General features: G+C 40.4%; 1 protein-coding gene across 10 annotated transcripts in view; it reads left to right on the top strand.

Annotated features, from left to right (window-relative positions):
• Window positions 1-22,860, top strand: part of Fam120c (family with sequence similarity 120 member C) — a 127,046-nt gene that overhangs the window by 59,915 nt on the left and 44,271 nt on the right. For 8 of the 10 annotated variants that reach the window (XR_007589529.1, XR_007589530.1, XM_050128322.1 and 5 more), the window contains exons 5-9: window positions 13,072-13,171; window positions 14,030-14,106; window positions 14,822-15,099; window positions 15,900-16,173; window positions 17,362-17,533. Coding sequence is in view for 8 of the 10 variants with exons in the window: in XM_050128322.1 (XP_049984279.1) it covers window positions 13,072-13,171; window positions 14,030-14,106; window positions 14,822-15,099; window positions 15,900-16,173; window positions 17,362-17,533 (901 nt within the window). In the remaining 2 variants the exon portion in view is untranslated. Of the gene's footprint in view, window positions 1-13,071; window positions 13,172-14,029; window positions 14,107-14,821; window positions 15,100-15,899; window positions 16,174-17,361; window positions 17,534-22,860 lie in introns of those variants that run through there. The other 2 variants (XM_050128320.1, XM_050128325.1) reach the window with 2 other exon arrangements.

The raw sequence follows: 22,860 nt of genomic DNA, 5'->3' as shown, positions 1-22,860 counted from the left end.
TATTTATTACATTTGTTGACTTGCATATGTTGATCCATCCTTGCATCTCAGAGATAAAGCCGACTTGGTCATGTTGTATAATCCTTTTGCTATATGTCTGTGTTTTGTGTGTAAGTGTTTCATTGAGCACTTTTGAATCTGTGTGCACCAGAGCTATTGACCTGTAGTTCTCTTCTTTGTTGTGTCTTTGGCTGACTTTGGTATTAGAGTGATACTGGCTTCATAGAAGGACTTTGGGAATGCCTGTTTCCCTCCCTCCCTTTCTTCCTTCTTTCCATTCTTTCCTTAACAGTTTAAGATTGTTTATAGATCTTTGAAAGTCTGGTAGATTTCTGCTCTGAATCCATCTGGACCTGGATTTATTCTAGTTGGAAGACCTTTTATGATTATTTCAATTTTCTCATTTGTTATGGCTCTGTTTAGTGGTTTAACTGGTTGGTAGTTTGTCTGAGTCTAGAAATTTGCCCATTTCTTTTAGGGATTTCAGCTTAACAGAGTACAGGTTTTTAAAATATTCCCTTATAATATTGTTGTAATGTTTCCTTGTTCATTGCTGATTCTGTTAATTTGGGTCCTCTTTTTCTTTCTTTTGGTTAGTTGGGTCAGGAATCTTGTCCATCTTGTTTATCGTCACAAAAGACTAGATCTTAGATTCATTGATTCTTCGTATCATTTTCTTTTTCTCACATGATATATCCTGATTATGGTTTCTCCTCCCTCTGCTCCCTTCAGTTCCTTCCCACGTTCCCTCCCATCTGTCCCACTCCTTGTATGTCTATCATTAGAAAATAAACTGGCATCTAAGGGATAATAATAAAATAAGATAAAACAAAAACTAACTCATTGGAATTGTATAAAACAAATAAGAAAAAAAGCCCAAGAGAAGGCACAAGAATCAGTGACTCGCTTATTTCCCCCTCTGGAGTCCCATAAAAACACTAAAGTGGAAGCTGTAATATACACACAGAGGCTGTGGTGCAGACCCGTGCAGGCCCTGTACGTGCTGCTTCAGTCTCTGTGAGTTCAGATGAGCTTTGCTCATGTTGATTTAAAAGGTCTTGTTTCCTTGGTGTCCTTTCATCCTCTCTGGCTTTTACAGTCTTTCTGCCTCCTTTTCCTTAGGGATCTACTCTGATTATTTTTTATTTCTTACCATGGGCTGGATTTCGATTTGCTTTGTTCTTGTTTCTCAGAAGTCTTGAGTTGCACCATCGAGTTATTTATTTGTGCTCATTTTGATTAGATGTAGTTGTTTTGAGACAGGGTCTCTCTGTGTATCTCTGGCTGGCCTGAAACCAGCTGTGTAGACCAGGCTATCCTTGAACTCACAGGAATCTGCCTCCTGAGTTCTGGGATTAAAGGTGTGCCCTGCCATGCCCAGTTTTTTTCTCATTTATTAACGCTGCACTTAGGGTTATAAATCTTCCTCACAGAACTGCTTTTTAATGTCTCCCAGAGGTTTTATTGTGTTTTCATTTTGTTCCAGGAAATTTTTTCTTTCTTTCTTGAATTCTTCTTTGACCTATTCATCATTCTGTGATGAGTTGTTGAACCTCCATGATTTTGTGTCCTTACCAGAAATTTGTTTGATGTGGATTTCGAGTTTTAATACATTATGGTCAGATAGAATACACTGGGTCGGTTCAATTTTTCTGAATTTGTAAACATTTCTTTTGTGTCCCATGATACGGGCTACTTAAAAGAGACTTTCTTGTGCTTCTGAGTAGAATCTGTATCCTTTGGTGTTTGGGTAGAATATTCTGTAGATATTTAAGTTCATCTGATGTATGATGTCAGTTAATTCTTATGTTTCTCTATTTTTTTGTCTAGATGACCTGTCTATTGGAGAAAGTAGAGGATTGAAATCATCTATGTCTTTAATTCTAGTAGTATATCATCCTATGAAATTGGGTGCACCAGAGTTTGGTGCGTGTATGTTTAGGATAGTAATGTCTTCTTGGTTAACTGTTCCCTTGATTAGAATGAAGCGCCCCTTTTTATCTCTTCTGATTAGTTTTAGTTTGAAGTCTGTTTAGTCAGATATTAGGATAGCCACGCCTACTTGCTTCCTGCTCCTTTTTGATTGAAGTACTTTTGTCAATCCTTTTACTCTAAAGCATCGGGTGTCTTTTGATCAGAGCCCTAAGACTGTTAATATTTAAAGTTATTACTAAAGGTGTGTGTTGGTGGCCGTTGTTGCACTGTTTGTTTTGGTGTTGTGTGTAATTCAATTCATAGAGTCCATGTTCCGCTGGCTTTTGTCAGCTATGTGCACTTGCAGTTCAGTGGTGAACTCAGCTCTTTAGAAACAAGTTTGTGGCTCTGTTTTGTTGAGCCACTCCCTTTTCAATCATTCTGCCCTAAAGTCAGAACATTAATTCCCCAATGCTTTTGTGACTAGGCCCATGACTGGGGGCATGTAGTAGGACTGAAGAGAAAAATTACATAACATAAAGTGTTGCTTTCTGTGATCAAAAAGGAAGGTTTTGTCATCCCATCTCAGTGTCTGCTATTTCTCCATTCGTTCTACTGCCAGAGGTTTGATTCAAGCTGGCCTTAAAAGGAACAGAAGGGGAAAAAGGACAAGAAAAATGGAATTTCTGTACGCCCTCTTAGTTTCTAAAAGTCTTTAGTCATTTCTCAGGCTAGAATAGTCTGGAGTGAATAGTTTCGGGTTAGAGTCTGCATTGTGTCCTTACCATGGATTATCAAAAAAACAAGAAATGTTCATTTCACTCCTGGATCATTATACTTACCTTTCAGAATTAGTGTTTGGTGAACTGGGTATTCTTAAGTATTGATGATGGGAAAGTAGCCTGAGATACTTGCTTCTTGGTTAGGAGTAGGAGCACATGTCCATGTTTCCCTCTCATGCTGAGACCCACCTGTTGCCTTGAACCTGTGCGTGCTTCCACAGTCTCTTTGCGTTCATGCCCTGTTGCATCAGCCCTGTTGTGTCTTGAAGATACCCAGAATTTCCTGGGAGTCACCCATCACCTTTGGCTCTTACAGTCTTTTGACCCCGACTTCTGCATGTCTTTCTGAGCCCTGAGCTGGGGGCAGTGATAAAGACATCCCATCCAAAGTCTCTCAATGTCTGCACATTGTCCAGTTGTGGGTCTCTGATCATTTTCATCTACTTCAAGAAGAAGCTTCTCTGATGATGATTGAGCAAACACACGGGTCTATAGGTATAGCAGTATGTCATTAGGGGGCATTTTTTTGTCATGTTCCTTTAGCAAAAATACTAGCACTAGGTTTCCCCCGGGCCCATTGCCTATCTGGTCTCAGGTTCTGGCCACTATAGCAGGGTCGGGTATGGGTTCCATCTCACGGAGTGGGCCTTAAGTCCAATGTTTTAGAAAGTTGGTAGTTAATCCCATAAATTTTGTGCTGCTGTTATAACAGTGTGTTTGACAGGCACTGTTGCAGGCCACAGGGTTTATAGCTAGGTGGGATCTATGTTTACCTCTCTACTCCAGTAGCAAGCAGAGTAATGCCTAACACTATGCATAAACACTAATCAGAGTATGTGAAGCTTCCAGTTAGGCACCTGCTTGACTTCCCTGTGTTCTATTACATAAGTAAGTGTTGTCTTCAGCGATAGGGCCTTCCTTACCATCATGTTGTGGAGAGAACCAATAGCCTTGCAATGGCCTGTGATGTTTGCGAACCCCTTTGGTAAATAGCTCAACAGGATTTAACCCATTCCTGGCACTAGAGGTTTTACATGATGGCATAATATGTCTCGCTGGGGCATCCTGCCCCTTACTATTTGGTGACATCATTCAGATTCTTCTCAGATTTGTGTATATTTTAGGAAGCATGTACAGCAGTAGGTTTCCATAAAGCTTTTCAAAAGGCCTTCCGTGTCAGTTGTCCCTCACCGTATTCCCTTCTTCACCCTCTCTCCCATGCCCCCCATTTAACCCTCCTATTATAGTTTCCCAACAGTATTCTATTGCTATTTCCCTTTTCTTAGAGATCCTTTCCTCACCACATGGTCCCTTACTATGTACCGAACCTCTAGTTATTCAGATTGTAACACATATATTGGAAGCTTAGAAGCCAATATCAACATATAAAATAAAACATAATAAAACAGGATATAGCCTGAAATACCGGCTTCTTGGTTAGGTGTAGAGGGCCATGTCTGGGTTACCTCACTCAATATGATTTTTTTTCTAACTCCATCTATTTAACTGCCAATTTTATAATTTCACTTTTCTTAACAGATGAAAGTTATTCTGTTGTGTAAATTGTAGCACATTTTCTTTATAAATTTACCTATTTATAGACATCTAGACTGTTTCTAATTTCTGACTGTCAAGGATAGAACGATGGGCTGGAGAGATGGCTCAGAGGTTAAGAGCACTAACTGCTCTTCCAGAGGTCCTGAGTTCAATTCCCAGCAACCACACAGTGGTGCACAGCCATCTATAATGAGATCTGGTGTCCTTTTCTGGCGAACATGGAGGCTGATGTTGTATACATGATAAATAAATCTTAAAAAAAGAATAGAGCAACAATGAACATGCATGAACAAGTGTCTCTGTAGTAGACGCAGAGTTTTGGGTATATGCCCAAGAATAGTATAGCTGGATCTTGAGGTAGTTTTAGTCCCAGCTTCCCAAGGAACCGCCACACTGATTTAGGTTGTGGCTATACAAGTTTACACTCCCACCAGGAATGGATGAGTGTTCTTTACTCTACATTCTTGCCAGCACAGGCTGTCATTTGTTTTATTGGGTTTAGTCATTTTGTTAGGTGTAAGATGAGATCTCAAAGTAGTTTTGATCTATGGCCATGATGAGAAGATAAACATTTCTTTGTTTCTTCCCATTTGATCATATTCCATTTTTTTTTATAATTCTTTTTTTATTTTAGTTTCCTCGTCCTCCCAGCCTCCCATTTCCCTCCCCCTCCCCCCATCCTTCTCCCCTCCCCCCACTCCTTTCCCCCTCCCTCTCTAATCCAAAGAGCATTCATGGTTCCCTGCCCTGTGGAAAGTCCAAGGTCCTCCCCCCTCCGTCCATGTCTAGGAAGGTGAACATCCAAACTGGCTAGGCTCCCACCAAGCCGGAACATGAAGTAGGATCAGAACCCCTTGCCATTGACCTTGGCTTCTCATCAGTCCTCATTGTTCGCCATGATCAGAGAGTCCGGTTTTATCCCATGCTTTTTCAGTCACAGTCCAGCTGGCCTTGGTGAGCTCCCAATAGATCAGCCCCCACTGTCTCAGTGGGTGGGTGCACCCCCCGTGGTCCTGACATCCTTGCTCGTGTTCTCCCTCCATCTGCTCCTCATTGGGACCTTGGGAGCTCAGTCCAGTGCTCCAGTGTGGGTCTCTGTCTCTATCTCCATCCATCACCAGATGAAGGTTCTATGGTGATATGAAAGATATTCGTCAGTATTGCTATAGGATAGGGTCATTTCAGGTTCCCTATCCTCAGCTTCCCAAGGGACTAACTGGGGACATCGCCTTGGGCTCCTGGGAGCCACTCTAGGTTCAAGTCTCTTGCCAACACTAAGGTGGCTCCCTTAACTAAGATATGTGCTTCCCTGCTCCCCTATCCAACCTTCCTTTATCCCAATCTTCCTGTTTCCCCAAGTTCCCCCAATCCTCCCCTTCTCACTTTTCTCTCCCCGTCCCCCCTTATCCCCAACCCACCCCACCCCCAAGATCCCAATTTTCTCCCCGGCAATTTTGTCTACTTCCCTTAGCCAAGAGGATAACTATATGTTTTTTCTTGGGTTCACCTTCATATTCCATTTTTGATGGTGCCCCAAGCAATCCATTTTCTATAGCTATACATTTGAATTCAGTTTGAGAAAATGTTGACTAAAACTGTTATGAAGAGTTTTGTGCTTTTTGGTAGATAGACACACTCATTGCTCTTGGGTAGGGTTGCAATACCCTATGGTACATGTGTTCGATTTTGTAAGAGACTGCTAAATTATATTCCAAACTGTATCAATGCACAGTCCCAATACCAATGTGATAGTTTCAGTTATTTCATGTCCTTATCATTGTTTAATATTATTTGTCCTTAATTTTAGCCTTTCCGGTGATATGTAACTGTGTATATAGTATCAACTGTAGAAATGTACATGTATTAAAACAGATTGGATATACTTAGTGTAACATGGTAATACATACCTAGAATACCCTGATCTAGAGTCTGAGGAAGAAGGGTCATGAGTTTGAGGCCAGCTTAAACGTCATAGTAAATTCTGAACTAGGATGGGCTACAAAATGAGACTCTGTGCTCAAAATACAAACCAAGAGGAAGGGCAACATGACTCTTTTTAATGAGTATGCTTGGGACTTGTGGACCATGTGGCAGCTTAGAGGCTGTATTAGAGTGAATCAGTCAAGAAGAGAGCCAAAGTCAGAAAAAAATAGACTTTATCTCCAAGAGACAAATAAAGAGCTTCAGAAGTCCATGAAGGAAGTGCAAGGAACCAAAAACCAAACAGAGAAAAAAGCAGAGAAAAGAAATCCTGCAATGGAAAAGAAAACTGTTTTAGCCTGCCAGGCATAGTGGTGCATGCCTTTAATCTGAGCACAGAACCAGGGACAGAGCCCAGAAGAACCCTTGGAAGATGCAGAAAAATGGATGCTATCAGGAGGCAGAATTCAGCACTTGCCTTGGCACTGGCAGAGCTGTGCAGATACAGAACAGGAAACCATGTAGGGAATAGAGTCTGCAGAAGCTGAATATATGAGAGACAGGCAGAGAAGACCCCAAGACTAAGAAGAGTTGCTCCTTTTCTGATGCCCAACTTTGCCCATCCGTCTGCTTCCAATGTTGGCCCCAGCAGCCATCAGAGCAAGAGATTCCCTGGATCACAGGAACAAGGAAGACAGAGTGCAGAAACCGCTATGGCTTCAGAATTGGAGTGACAGACACCAAACTGAGCAGCCTGAGCCTTAGAAACTGGAAAGCTAGCCGGGCGGTGGTGGCGCACGCCTTTAATCCCAGCACTCGGGAGGCAGAGGCAGGCGGATCTCTGTGAGTTTGAGGCCAGCCTGGTCTAGTGCTAGTGCCAGGACAGGCTCCAAAACCACAGAGAAACCCTGTCTTGAAAAACTGAAGAAAAAAAAAAGACAGACAGACAGAAAGGAAGAAAGAAAGAAAGAAAGAGAGAGAGAGAGAGAGAGAGAGAGAGGAAGGAAAGAAGGAAGGAAGGAAGGAAGGAAGGAAGGAAGGAAGGAAGGAAGGAAGGAAGGAAAAGAAACTGGAAAGCTGAGAGTTCTCAGCTTCTATCACCTTGTCCACAGCAGGAGGAGCTGTATTCTTCACAGGAAGTTGACCACCTGGCATATATAAGGGAAACACAGAGGACAGACTCTCTAAACCAGAAAGAAGCTTTGACTAAGAAGTTAATACCTTCTATGACAGTTTATTGCTTCTGCAATTATATACTTTCAATTTTTTAACTTTTTATTTCTAGTTTCTTTATGTATACATGCCGAAATATGTATGTATTTTTTTAAAATTCTTTTCCTAACTTTTAGACTCTTAACATGTATACTTTGATAAGTTGTTTTGTTTTGTTTTGTTTTGTTTTTGTTTGTTTTTTGAGACAAGCTTTCTCTGTGTAGCTTTGGAGCCTGTCCTGGAACTAGCTCTGTAGACCAGGCTGGCCTCAAACTCACAGAGATCCACCTGTCTCTGCCTCCCGAGTGCTGGCATTAAATGCATGTGCCACCACCGCCTGGCATAAATGTTATTTAGGTTTTTTTTGTCTTGATAGTTTGGTAAATTGTACCTGTTTCTTCTCTCTACTCCTCCATACCTCTCACCCAGATACTGTTCTTCTCATTCTCACTTTATCGTCTTTTTCACTCTATCTCCTGAATGCCCTACTGCACTACTTAAATACAGTACCTGCTTCCCAACTGGGACCCTAGTACACCTATCTCCAAACCTCTGGAAAAATCATTCAGGAGCACAGTATGATTTCTTAAAGCAAACGGAGTCTTCTGACAAACTATCCTGATTTTTACTGCAGTTAATTTTCCTAAGTTCCCATGGGTTGTCCAATCCACCAGGAAGACTGATATGAAAGACAACAATCAGGGGCCAAGAAGATGGCAGCAAGTCAAGCACTCACTGCACAAGCATGAGAAGCATAGTTCGGATCCGTAGCATCCATGTAACAATTCTAGGAATGGCTGCCTGTGTTTGGAACCCCAGTATGGGTAAGGGAGCAACAGAGACAGGCAAATCCTGGGAGCTCACTGGCCACCCAGACAAACCAAAACTGCCAGCTTGTGGTTCAAAGAAAGATGCTGTTTCAAGGCAATAAGGCAGAGAGTGATAAAGAAAGATACCAGATATCCTCCTATGGATTTCATATATATATACTTGAGTGTGCACACCTGTACACTCGGATGCAGCGTGCGTGTACACGCGCACACACACATACACAGAGAGAAACATAAATAGTAGAAGGAAAAAAGTACAAACTGGTGAATGTACATAGGCCAACAGCTATGTAAATTACAATAAGGAAATAAAGAAACATGAGCTAACAGTCCACCACAGCATCTCCACAAAGATCTTCAAACATGGGGGAAAAGAAGATGAGATAGCTGAAATGCCAGAAAACAATTTTACAGTCTTACATTTTGAAAGGATCAACAACCAATTAGAGGACATGAATAAAAATATGGAATTTAATTCAAGACACAGACAAAAACAATTACAAAGTCTATTCAAGAACCAAAGTTGATGAAAGAATCAGTAACTGAGAGGAAAAATTTAAATCATGGAGAACAGATTTACCAAATCAAGATGCTTTAAAAGAACCAAACAATTATTTTGGAAATGGAAAGATACAGTCACTTATATTAAAAACACAGAAGAAGGAATCAACAGACAAGACCAAGAAGAAAAACAAATCTCAGGGATGGAAGACGGTGTCCAGGCAATGATATATACAAGCGTATATAAATAAAAGGAAAAATCAATGAATATGACCAAAACTTTCAGTAAGACTGGAATATACTCAAGAAATCAAAGAAGAATTTATGGCAGAGAAGAGGCTGAGGTAAAATCAAATGGCTTACACAACATATTCTGTTAAATTATAGCAAAGAATTTCATGAACAAAGAAATAAACATCCAAACACAAGAAGTGTGTGGAGCCCCAAATATATACAAATAAAGGAGAAATTCTGCATGGTATAATCAAGATGTCAAATATACAAAGCTAAGGAATAGTATTAAATGCTATAAAGAAAAAAAACACAAAGTAGTATATGGAGGCAGAAACCCCAGAATAAAATCTGACTTGTTATCAGCAACCCTGAAAGCCAGGAGAACTGAATTCTAAATTACCAGCTGGAATGATATGTCACAAACATTGAAAGGAAACTATTGTCAATCAAGATTGCTATACTCAAAAAAAGAGAGAGAGGAAAAAAGATTGTTATACTCAACAAAATTATCTATTAAATAGATGGAGAAATATTTTTTAAGACAGTCACAGATTAAGGCAATTCATGTCCACTAAACCAGCACTGCAGAAAATTCTTAAAGGGGGCTGGAGAGATGGCTCAGTGGTTAAGACCTGCTCTTCCAAAGGTCCTGAGTTCAATTCCTGGCAACCACATGGCGGCTCACAACCATCTGGAATAGGGTCTGGTGCCCTCTTCTGGCCTGCAGATATACACACAGACAAATATTGTATACATAATAAATAAATAAATAAATATTTTAAAAAAAGTCAAAACTTCTAAAAAAAATCAACAACAACAAAAAGAAAATTCTTAAAGGAATACCGTGCACAGTTTAAAAAGAAAGAAAGCTTCACACGTGAGAACACAGAAAACAATGTATTTCATGAAAACAATAGATGAACAGAACAGAACTGGGGTCTCAGCCATGTCTAACACATTAAGCAAGCAAATATCTATACTACCAGAGAGAAAGATCAAAACTGCCAATAACCAGAACAACAATGACAAACAAGTCAGAAATAATAGGAAACAAACTCTTTTTTGGCCTTTTGTTTGTTTGTTTGTTTGTTTGTTTGTCTTTCAAGACAGGGTTTCTCTATGTATAACATTCCTGGCTGTCCTGAAACTCTCTCTCTAGACCAGGCTGGCCTCAAACTCACAGAGATCCACCCGCCCTTCTGAGTGCTGGGATTAAAGGAGTGTACCACCACCCAACTAACAAGATTCTTTTCTATTACAATGGTCTTAACTCATTGGTTAAAAGACAGAGACTGACAGGATCAAAAAAGAAGAATCAACTATCTACTAACTCTAAGAATCTCATATAACAAGGAAAGGCTGAAAGTCAAAGGCTAGATACTAAATTAGAAGCTGTAAATAAATTGATATAGCAATTCTCGTATCCGATAAAGTAGATATCAAACCAAAACTAATCAGGAGAGATAAAGAAGACCATAATGTGATAATAAAAGTAACAGGGAATTAGAAGAACATAATTTAAAAAATCATGGGAACCCAAATTTCATAAAATAAACATTAAAAGGCATAACACATACAGCTAGGTTCTAATTCAACAGCAGTGGGAGAGTTCAATAGCCCACTCTTATGCCTAGGGAGTTCTTCCTAATTAAAAACCTGCAAAGACACTTCAGAGCGAAATTATACCACAGATCAAATGAACAGATACCTACAGACTCTTCCACCCAACAGATAAAGTACATTCTTCTCACTGCCACATGGGGCCTTATCTAAAATTGGCCACATTATAGGCAGAAAAGCAATATTTAACAAATTAAAATCAGAAATAATTTCCTGTATCTTATCAGACAACAGTGGAATAAAACTAGGAATCAACAGAAAATCTAGTCTCAGAAAATACACAGATACTTGACAGCTAAACAATATATTTGTGTCATCGAATAAATGAGAGATTAAAATTTCTAGAATCAAATGAAAAAAAATAGAACATACTAGAATGTATGGGATTCCATCTGTTTGTCCTAAGAGTAAAATTTATAGCTATACATGCTCACATTAAAAAAAAAATCAGAGAGCTTGCAAGATGACTCAATGTATAAAGACATTTTCTGTCAAGTCCAGGGAACTTAGTTCAATCACTGCAACTTGTGATGAAGGAGAGAACTGATTGTTGCAAGTTGTGCCCTCACTTTCACGTGTGCATACACACACTAAATAAAAAAATGTAATATTTTGTTAGAAAATCAGTGATCTTGAATAAAGAACCCAAATACAGCAGCTATCAAGAAATAATAAAAATGAGGGTAGAAATTAATTAAATAGACTCTAAAAAAATATACAGGGGATGGAGAGATGGCTCCGTGGTAAAGATGTTGTTCTCACAGAATACCTGGACTGAGTTCCCAGCACCCACATGAGAGCTAACTCCAGGTTCAGTTTCACACGACCCAACACCACAGTCTAGCCTCCATTGGCACTGTATACGTGTGGTTCACAGGCATAGATGCAGGCAAAGCACCCATACACATAAAGTCAAAACAATTAACCTTTAAAAATACATAGGATTATCAGACTGAAAGTTTCTTCTTTAAAAGGATTCACAGGGGCTGGAAAAATGGCTTGTTGAGTAATAGCTCTTGCTGTGAAAGCCTGACTCGAGTTTGATCCCCAGAGCCCACCGTGGAAGGAGAGAAGTGACTCTTAAAGGTTGTCCTCCATATGCATGCTTTGTCATGCTCGTGCACATGTGTGTGAACAAAAATAAAATTCAAAGAAAGGTATATTTTTCAAAAATTAAAAAGGAGCTCATGGTTAGGAGACTTTGGCTATTTGAAGAGACTTCGGATATTTTGGAGAGGGTTTGGATATTTTAAAAGACCTTGAATATTTTAAGAGATTTTTAAAATTAAGTGTGTTTTATATTGTGATGTTAACATTAATATGAGATCTTGGGGATGAGCAAGAAAGGAAAGGTTATGGTTTAACAATGATGCGTTTGTCAAGTTGAAAAGGGGTTAATTGCCCTAACTAGTTTTATGTCAACTTGGCCCAAGCTGGAGTCATTAACTGAAGGAACCTCAGTTAAGAAAATGTTCCTACCACATTGGCCTCTGGGCAAACCTGTGGTGCTTTTCTTGATTGATTATTCATGTGAGAGGTCCCGGATCACTGTGGGCAGTGCCATCCCCCTGGGCTGGTGGTCCTGAGTTCTATAAGAAAGCAGGCTGAATAACCCATGAGGAACAAGCCAGTAACAGTACTCTTCCGTGGCTTCTGCATCAGCTCCTGCTTCCAGATTCCTGCCTTGAGTTCCTGCCCTGATTTCCCTCATTGATGGAGTATGACTTGAGATTTATAAGATGAACTGAACCCTCTCCTCCCAAGCTGGTTTTGGTCACAGTGTCTTATCAAACACAGCAATGGAAACCCTAAGATCCCAAACCATGGCTCTGGAGTCAGGCCTGTGGGTGCCAAATGACAGTGGACAGAGGCAAGGACAGGAGAGAAAAAAGCCAGTCAAAGATGGTTCTTGATAAAAGTGGGTTCGAAGGCCACAGATCTGGAACTAGGCCTTTGCCTGTGGAGATAGCTACAGCAGGGGGAGGAATAAGTTGGGGGGGGGGGTTGAGGAAAGGGATGATGGGAAAAGGAGGAAGGGACTTATCTAGGCAGTGTCTTAGGAACAGAGTTAGTTCGCGACCTTAGTCCCGAATTAGGCTTGTGGTTTGCAGATGAAGAGGAAGGGAGGAAGGGCTGGCAAAGGGGATTTACTTATAAAAAGTGTTCAAGGCCACAGGTCAGGAACTAGGTTTGGAGTGCAGTGGGTTTGGGGGAAGAAAGGGTGGGGCTTTTTGTTGTTGTTTTTGAGACAGGGTTTCACTGTAGCTCTGGCTCTCCTGGAACTGACCATGTAGACCAGGCTGGCCTTGAACTCCCAGAGATCTGCCTGCCTCTGCCTCCCGAGTGCTGGGATTATTGCTTTTTCCCTACCTAATCTTGTGCTCTTTTGGGTTTCTATATATTTTATTCCTGTTGTCATTTTGACTTCCAATGTATACATTGTATGAAAAAGACACTGTCATGTTGTTTCTTTTTCTGAAAATCTGATGTTCAACATCCAGTCTAGGACAGAAGACAAAATAGAGCGATTCAAGAAAGCAGTTGAGTACTATTCAGTCACAACCAAAATCTCTTCACTGCCAGTGGGTCCTTCCTTTCTAGGTAAGGCTTCCAGCTGCTGTTCAATTGAGTTTATCCCTTAGGGCCAAGAGTGGAATCCCTTGTTTCTGCCTGTGTCCTGCCTTTTCACATTTATAGGTGGGGGGATAATTTCCTTAGCTTGGGCTTCTTCTACTACTAACCCTCATTGTGACCTGGTATATGTAAAAATAGCCCTGTCTTTGTCAGCAAGCTCAGTTTTGAATTTGACTTCTGTTGCTTAGTAGCTGAGTGATCTCGTCATTTCACTTTTGTATGAAACATGGCTCCCAATACCTATTACATAGGGTTGTTACTGTATTAAATACTTTATATAGGATCCCCGGCCTGGGCGTGCCCCGTATCCATTCCGCCAGTATCACAGCCGCCAGATGCTATCTCATCACGGAACCTTCATGCCGCTTACTTTCTTGATGGAAAGGCTAGGATTAATTGCTGCCACTGTAAATTTGGCATGTTTATCAAAGTGAACTGTGAACTCAGTTCAAAGGAATTAATATTGAACATGCCATCCAAAAAATAGCTTATGGACACACCTGTACATAATCTCAGGCTCAAGGGCCCAGCTTAGATATCTTGAGGATGTTAAGACTGTGTAAGGAAATCCCACAAGAACAAAAAAGACAGATTCGTGGAATAGCCCATAGTAGCTGGTCAATTAATTATAACTTTTTGTGGTGCTAGGGATCTAACCTGTGGCTCCGTGCATGCAAGGCAAGTGCCCTACCGCTGTTCCACATCCTCAGATCATAAAGTATAACTTTATAACAGGTTTTTTATGCAGTGATGGTTTAACGGGATGTACTAAATATGGCAAAATGTTTAGGATTGGCTGAAGCATAGAACTTTTCTTGGCTTCAGGCTTTCGAAATAATCGGCTTGGAAATCCTCCTCTTCCACGGAATCAAATGGGCCCTATTTCTACTGGAAAGCCAGTGGTAAGTCTTGTTTGTTACATGTTCATTAAGGGGATTAAGATCACTTGCTTACCTTAGACTTAAGCTCACTCTAAATTGAGCTGTTAGGCTGATTCAGTGTTAATTAGACCATGCATGCTGTATACTTATATCATTTTGTACCTTGAGGCCAGAAGACTACAGAAAGATAGCTTCCAAATTAGTAATCACTAAGACATTAGATACATAGGTTAGATAATGTCACAAAATATTTTTTTTTATTTTTACTTAAAAATTTCCACCTCCTCCCCTTTCCCTCCCCCTCCCTCTCCAATCCAAAGAGCAGTAAGGGTTCCCTGCCCTGTGGGAAGTCCAAGGTCCTCCCCCCTCCATCCAGGTCTAGGAAGGTGAGCATCCAAACAGACTAGGCTCCCACAAAGCCAGTTCATGCCGTAGAATCAAAACCCCATGCCATTGTCCTTGGCTTCTCATCAGTCCTCAATGTTCGCCATGTTCAGAGAGTTCAGTTTGATCACATGCTCCATCAGTCCCAGAGATCTAGTTTGGTTGATTTTCCTGACTCTGATAAATTCTATTCAGATACCACTATCAAAATTATTTCTAAATATTTTTAGTAGGTATTCGTACTTCAACAGTTCCTACTATTGCTATCATCTACTCTGCTGCAGCTTCTGAGGGAACCATCCTGCGTCCTGGTAAAATGTTAAATATCTTTTCCATCTGTTTTATCCTTTAGTTTTCTCGCCAGGTGCCCCAGAAAGTGAAATATCCTCCACCATTTCCAGTGGGACCCAACTCGCCTCTTCTCTTCCCTCATGGTGTGGGGGAACCCCACGCTTTTCCTGAAGATCCCATGCTACAGGACAGTTCCTTTAACAACTGGGCTGTTTCTTATGACTCTTCAGCACCCCAGTTTCCTAACTGCCTGCCTTCCAAAACTTCACCTCCTTTGGGACCAGATTCTTCACACTCCTCTTCCTCTGATGCTGATGAGGCAAATGGAGCCGGTTCTGAGTAAGTATCTGTGTAAACAACCAGAAGAAAATATTTCAGAAAAAATTCAGAGAAGTGGATGTTCTTGGCTTCCTTTCATTAGTCTGCCCTTTGGCCTTCTGCAGGTGATAAGTTTTAAATATCTAGGTCATATAGAAAAGGCAGTTGCTTAGGAAATCCTAACGTGAATGTGCTACATAGCATGTCTGTCGTTTTTCAGTTTGTGAGGAACATAGATTGAAGGATAAAGAATTTATATAGTTGAAGTATTGGAATAGTTCCTTAGTGATGAAGATAGGTCTCATATACTGGGTGATTGTTTTTAGAGTATTCCTCTAAAGACATTCAGAGCTACTTTGAGATCATAATTTTTTTAAAATATTTATTTATTTTATTATGTATGCAATACTCTGTGTCTATGCCTGCAGGCCAGAAGAGGGCACCAGACCCCATTACAGATGGTTGTGAGCCACCATGTGGTTGCTGGGAATTGAACTCAGGACCTTTGGTAGAGCAGGCAATGCTCTTAACCTCTGAGCCATCTCTCCAGCCCTGAGATCATAATTTTAATTATTTTCTTAGACTATGGGTAGACTCTAGACAGGATCCAGAGTGACTTCCATGACTTTGGAGTCTTTGGTCTATGTCAGGTGAAGGAGACCAGGGGACAGTGATGACCGCTGAGAGGAAGATGTCAATGTCCAGTCCTAATCCAGTATCTTGAGGGTTTCTCGGAGTCCTTGGGATCAAGCTAGATGTCTTGAGTGGAAATATTTTTATCAACCTCCTTTTCTGTCTTCTGCTGTTTATGAATTTTTTAGTCACATCCCAGAAGCACTTCCACAACAGCCTGGATGGGAAGATTCCAGTGGTGACAGAGGGTCTTGGGTACAGCCTGCTGATGCTGGAGTTTCAGAACCTAGCATAAGTGATAGCGAACCTCACATCCCGTCTCTGTTATCTATGTCTACAAGGAACCACATGGACATCACCATTCCACCTTTACCTCCAGTAGCTCCAGAAGTCTTGAGAGTTGCTGAACACAGACACCGAAGGGGTCTTATGTATCCGTACATTTACCATGTCCTTACTAAGGTGAGAGAACGCACCCATATCCACCTCCCAGATACTGCTCGACAGGATCTCATAGTTACTGAGTTACAAAAGCAGCAGAGAAAGGTCGGAGAATTGGTATTTTTATGCAGGGAGAACAATGCTAAGGATCGAACCTAGCGTCTCACACCTGCGAGACAGGCACTCTAGCAGTTATTTCCCTAGCCCTCTGGTCATTGTATCTCAAGAGGGAAAAGGAAAACTGTGTATGTCTGTTTCAAGGGCCTCAGAAAAGGTTAGATTAGTAGGAATTGTGACTAAGCAGTAAAACAAATAAAGGACTCCAAGAGAGAAGTTTAAATTGTAAGATTTGTGGATGGAAGGGGGCAGAAGAGAGGTGGGAGGAGAGAATCGGAAGAAGGAAGGAGGGGAAACTGTGGTCAGTGTGTAAAATAAGTGAAAAAAAATCATTAAAAAATAATGCCTTGTGGTGGTGGCGAGAGCCTTTAATCCCATCACCTGGGAGGCAGAGGCAGGCTGATCTCTGTGAGTTCAAGGCCAGCCTGGTCTACAAGAGCTAGTTCCAGGACAGCCAAAGCTACATAGAGAAACCCAGTATTGAAAAAAATCAATATAATAATAATAATGGAAACGATTTTGAAATAAGTAATGCACTAAGTTAATAGACTGTGGTTCTGAAGGCACCATCTAAGAAGAGATCTTGTTCTTTTGTCCATTATCCCTGCCTCTATTTCTGCATACCTGTTGTTCTTCTCTGGTCTTAACACACAAATTACCCACAGAATGTCTAAACCCGCCATGGTGGCACAAGCTCTTAATACCAGCAATCTGGAGGTAAAGGCAGATGAAGCTCTGAGTTCCAGGTCAAGTTGGTCTACATAGCAAGTCCCAGTCCATCAATAGTTACACAGTGAGACTCTGTCTCAAAAAAACCAAACCAAGCAAACAAAATGTCTAGGGTCGATTCTCTCTGATAGTCAATATAGTCCATCAAATATGAGACTTTACAAATGGAATTTAGCTTATGAGGTGGCTGTACTCAGCTGGGATTCTTACAGCTTCCTTCTAATTGGTAAAGCTCTCTGAATACAAATAGTAAATTTACTGTCTTGACTCCAGAGACTGCAGTTCATTATTTGTTATTTTCAGCTCTGCTATAAACCTTGAAGAATTCATTTTCTTCTTTTTCCTCAACTATTTTCTTATTAGGGTGAGATTAAAATCCCCGTATGTATTGAGGATGAATGTAACATGGAGCTGCCTCCAGCTGCTCTCCTGTTCCGGTCAGCTCGCCAATATGTATATGGAGTTCTCTTTAGCCTAGCAGAGACACAGCGGAAAATGGAACGTCTGGCCATACGGCGGCGGTTACCGCTGGAAGGTAGGTATGATTCTAGCTGCAACAGATCTCTCTATGCTGGGCACAGGATGAGGTGGGGGAGCCTATGTAAGTACACCATACTTTGGACTATAAAGCCGTCTTTAAGAAGATGCATCATTTTCCAGATCATGCATTGAAATAAGAAATGCATGGAGTGAACCCCCATTCTGAAATCATGGAACATTCAGAGTATGTATTCCTTTTAAGAGCAATGGTGGGCTTTGAGAATGTAGGACTTTATCTTACAATCTCTCTTCTTCAGCAAGGATTTTGTTTTAGAATATTATCTGTGGATAGTTGAAATTTTTATGTTGTTGTTTTAAATAAGAAATGAGTTCGTTAAATTAGTATATCCAAAAGAATAACTTAGGTTTCTGCTTCCACGAAGGTAAATTAAATTAGATCTACTTCCCTTATTCTTCTTGCTAAGTACAACTAGAATTCTAGGACATTGTATGTAGGGAAAAAACAAAACCACAGCATACTCCGGAAAGTAGAGATTGTTGATGGCCTTGGGACCCAAGGTAGGCTAGAGTAGTAAGTTCTCTGGGTTTCCTTTTAGTCTCACATGTCACAGACTGGATGTAGAACAATTTGACAGGGAATCTAGAAGGCTCAACCCCTGCAAACTGATCCCCTCTGCCTGGAAGCCTGCAAAGGGCCAACCTAGTAACACAGAAATGTTTAGGTAAAAACTGCTTTATTCAAGCCAAGCACCACCAAAGAAACTATGTTTCATCCTCAGCTTTACCAGCAAAGACCTTACAAATATCTTCCATCACCAGGCTGCGGTTAAGTATGCTGCTTTACCCAATAGCACTGAGGAGGTGGCGAGCAAGGCCAAATGAGGACTCAAAACATACTCAAAAACTCACCTGTCAGCAACGACTGACCAGCTACAGTAGTCAGAAAATGTATGGTAAAATGCAAGATTTGAATAAAATTCAGAACCTTTTAACTTAAAACTCACATATTTGGACTTAAACTGAAAATTCCTTATCATACCAAGAATTAGGAAAGTTTCAAATTTAGATCTCAGACAGCTTAGAAAGAAAATGATGATAATTAGAAAAGAATTGTAACCGCCCAGTGGGTCAGTTAGTCTAGGGGTTGTAACCCGCCTGGCAGGTCAGTTATTCCAGAGTCACAGAGAGGCGCTATCTGAAAAGACATGGGCAGGAGAGAGGAAGGAGGCCAAGCAAGATCTGTTGTCAAAGCCTCCATTTATTAGCGTCATGGTTGCGGCTTATATAGCCCCTGGATGAGGAATTTGGGTTGGGATGGGGGCAGGGGCATGGGTGATGGTCACATTGGTCAGGAGGTCACGAGTCGACGCACCTAGTTCTCTGTGCAAGCAGAATCGTTCCTTTTGTGATTCCAACCACAAACAGTTCTCTAGATAGTTGGAATGTGGGGCGGTTCCGCTAACAGAAAGCTCTCAAGATAGTTGGGTGTGGAGTGGGCTCTGCCAACAAACAGTTCTCAATACAGTTGGGGTGTGGGGCTCTCCGCAAACACCCCCAGGACAATGGTCCCTGCTATAATCTTTGGGAAAATGGCTCCTGACAAAGAATTTCAAAACAACTCATAAAAATGTTTTTAATAAATAATTGCAGACATACTCAAAACAAATTGAGCATAGAGAGATAGTGACAAAATGTACTTGTGCAAATTCCTGGAACCCTCAGTGAAAAGAAAGAACAACTCCTGAAAGTTGTCCTCTGACTTTCACATACATCCCATGGCATGCATATACCACTCACATGCGCGCACACACACACACACACACACACACACACACACAAGAATATTTAAAGGATCAAACATAGCTGGGCTGTGGTGGCGCATGCCTTTAATCCCAGCACTCAGGAGGCAGAGACAGGCAGATCTCTGAGTTTGAGTCCAGCCTGGTCTACAAGAGCTAGTAGTTCTAGGACAGGCTTCAAAGCTACAGAGAAACCCTGTCTCAAAAAACCAGAATAAATAGATAGATAGATAGATAGATAGATAGATAGATAGATAGATACATAGATAGATAGATAGATAGATAGATAGATAGATGATAGATAGATGATCAAATGTAAATTAAGAACTAAAAAAATACAATAGCATATAAGCCTTGCCAGTTGTGATGGTTTGCACCTTTCATCCCAGGACTGTAGTGGTGGAGACAGAAGAATCAGGAATTCAGGATCATCCTCTAGGTTATATAGTAAATTTGAGCGATCCTAAGCTACATGAGAACACTTTTCCATGAACAAACAAACAACAAAACAAAACTGCTCAAGAATAGTTCAGTAGTGGAGCAGTAAGGAGAGTCAGATAACCTGAAGATAGAAAAATACAAGTTATGCAGTTAGGATAATAGAAAATGATCTGAAAAAATCAAGACCTGTAGGACTACAACAAAAGATCTAATATTTGTATAATCAGACTCAGAGAAAATTAGAATGACATTTGTACAAAAAAATCCCATAATAAAGTCAATTGCTTTATGTGATAATTTCCAAGGAAAGACTAATTATAGATAACAAGTGATCTTTGATGAGAAGCCTTAGAATTCAGAAGGAAATATTCAAACATTTCTAGTACTGAAGAAGAGAATAAGCAGCTATCTTCATTACTTTTCTGTGGCTGTGATAAAACACCATGACCAAGGTAACTTCTAAACAAATGGTTTAATAGGAGTTAGAGTTTTATGATGGTGATGGTTGAGCAAAGGCATGGTGGCAGGAGCAAAGAAGAGTTTACATCTTTATCCACAGATAAAAGGCAGAGTGAGATCCCACCAGAATGGTAAGTCTTTTGAAACCTCAAAGCCCACCCCCAGGGCCACACCTTCTCCATCGAGGCCACACCTCCTAATTCTTCCCAAGCTACTAACTCCCCAGGTTCCGCTAACTAGGGACCAAGCATTCAAATATATGAGCCCTCATTCTCATTCAAACTACCACAGCAACACAGTTATTTATCAAATAAGATCCTTTAGTAGTGAAGAACTAGGTTAATTTTTCTCACAAGCAGAATGGTAAAAGAATGAGCCTTGGAACATCAGAAAAGAAGAAAAAGAGTCAAAATAATTGATATGTATAACAGACAGCCTTGGAGTTTCTAAGCTGTGTTGCACTGGAACAACAATTCTAGCACTGTTTCAATGTGTGTACAGAAGCTCTTTAGGGACACAGGTGTGGCTCAGCAGCTAAAGTCCTGCTGCCAATGACAACCTGAGTTTGATTCCCAGAACCCACGTGGTGGAAGAAGAAAAACACTTCCATGTGTAGGCTATAGCATGAATATACCCCCCCAAACACACACTAAAACAAGTAAAAAAATTGAAGAGAATATATTTTAGACAATTATAGCTGGTGGAGGACAAAGCAACTTTTCTTCATTTGTACTGGTAAAATACCAATATCTACAAGTATGATTTATTTATTTCCTTATTTAGTCTTAGTGCTAATGAGTCAACCCAGGGCCTCATGGATGCCAAGCATGCACCCTACCACAGAGCTACATCCCTGTTTTCTCTTTGTACATATTTCTAACAGATATGATCTATATTAAATTATATAGATAATGCAGCTGGGGATGTTGCTCCATGGTTGACCGTGTGCCTAGTATGTCTGATGTTGTAGGTTCAACTTCTAGCACCTGTCCAAGAAGAAGAAGATGGACAGAGATAGCCAGGAATGATGGTGCACACCTTTAATTCCAGCATTTGCGAGGCAGAGACAGGTGGATCTCTGAGTTCGAGGACAGCTTGGTCTACATAGTAAGACCTCATCTCAAAACAAACAAACAAAGAAGATATACAGAAGTAACACTCTAAACAACTATTATAGATAAATCAAAATAGGATTGTACAATTAATCCAGGTAATTCATGGGAAGGGAATAACCATAAAGCAGAGCAGAGACAAACAAAACAGACAGTAGCAGAACTAAAATGATAGATTTACTCTCTAATATATAATGATGCCATTATTGTGAGCACATCCTAGAGCAGTATGTGCTGTAGACTGAATGTTTCTGTTTTCACAGCCTATCACATTCATGTGTTGAAATCCTAACCCATCAATATGTTAGTTATAAGACAACAGTCATGAATAGGCCTTGCGTCTTTTTTAAAGGAACCCTGGAGAGCTGCCTTTCTTTCTGCCATGTGGAAATATAGGAAGATAGCTATCTGTAAACTAGAAAGTAGGCCCTCACCAGATGCATGGAAACACTTGGGTCTAAGACTTTCGTGCTTCTAGAACTTTGCGAAATAGATACAGCTCTTTATAAGCCATCTAAGCTAGTCTATGACTTTTTGAGACAGGATCTCACTGTGCAGCTCTGGCTGACCTGGAACTCACTTTGTAGACCAGAATGGACTTGAACTCACAGAGATCCACCTGTCTCTGCTTCCATGTGCTGGGATTAAAGGTGTACAGTACTACCTCTGCCTGTGGTGCTATTTTTTCATAGCAACTCAAACAGATTAAGACGGTATAGATATGAAAAATTCTTAGAATTAGCCTATATCATGTGTATAGAGAGTTCAAGGCCAGCCCGAGCCTACATAGCATGCTGTCTTAGAAAAACAAAGAGACAAAAATATTAGTAGAACTCAACTATATATACATATATATATACATTCATTGACTAAATCATATATCAATATATATTGATACATGTTTCTATCAGTGGATACAGAGAAAGCATTGGACAGAATGTGACATGCATTCATGATTAAAAACTCTCAATCATGTTGAGACCGAAAGGAAATGCCTCATTTAGGTTATGAAGTGGATGCTGCACATCTCCAATAACTGCGATCCTAGAGCAGGAATCTGAGATGTACTAGAAGCCATGATTTTATGCTCTGCTTTCTTTCACCCTGGTAAATCTAATTGATGTTGGCTTTGAAGGACTTGGGGATTTAGGTTTTGGAGACAATCTCTGTTGCCCAGGCTGGCCCCCAATGTCTGCTAATCCCCCAAAGTTTCTAAAATTTGAGAGATTTGGTTTTGGTTTTGAGAATTTAAAATCTTTGGAAATATCCAGCAATCTTTTGTGAAACCATGTATTCACACCATTCTACCTTAGATAGGTTTCTTTGTCTGTTCTGCTACATCTGCTTAAAAATGAGTTTCAAAGGATTTCAAAAACTGTGTGGCATGGGATTTTGATTTTTCTTTTGCAAAGTAAACACTATGCTCTACAAAAAAATGTTGTCATGACAGTTCACTTCCTGGATTTTCATGAGAATTAATGTGATAATTAGGTATAAGTTATATATATATATATATGTGTGTGTGTGTGTACACACACATATACATATAT

This window comes from Alexandromys fortis, unplaced genomic scaffold (assembly GCF_014885135.2).
Source record: "Alexandromys fortis isolate MF-2015 unplaced genomic scaffold, M_Fortis_MF-2015_v1.1 scaffold_295, whole genome shotgun sequence".
Lineage (NCBI taxonomy): Eukaryota > Metazoa > Chordata > Mammalia > Rodentia > Cricetidae > Alexandromys > Alexandromys fortis.
The sequence above is the reverse complement of the archived record's forward strand: the minus strand, read 5'-3'. Positions and strand labels throughout refer to the sequence as shown.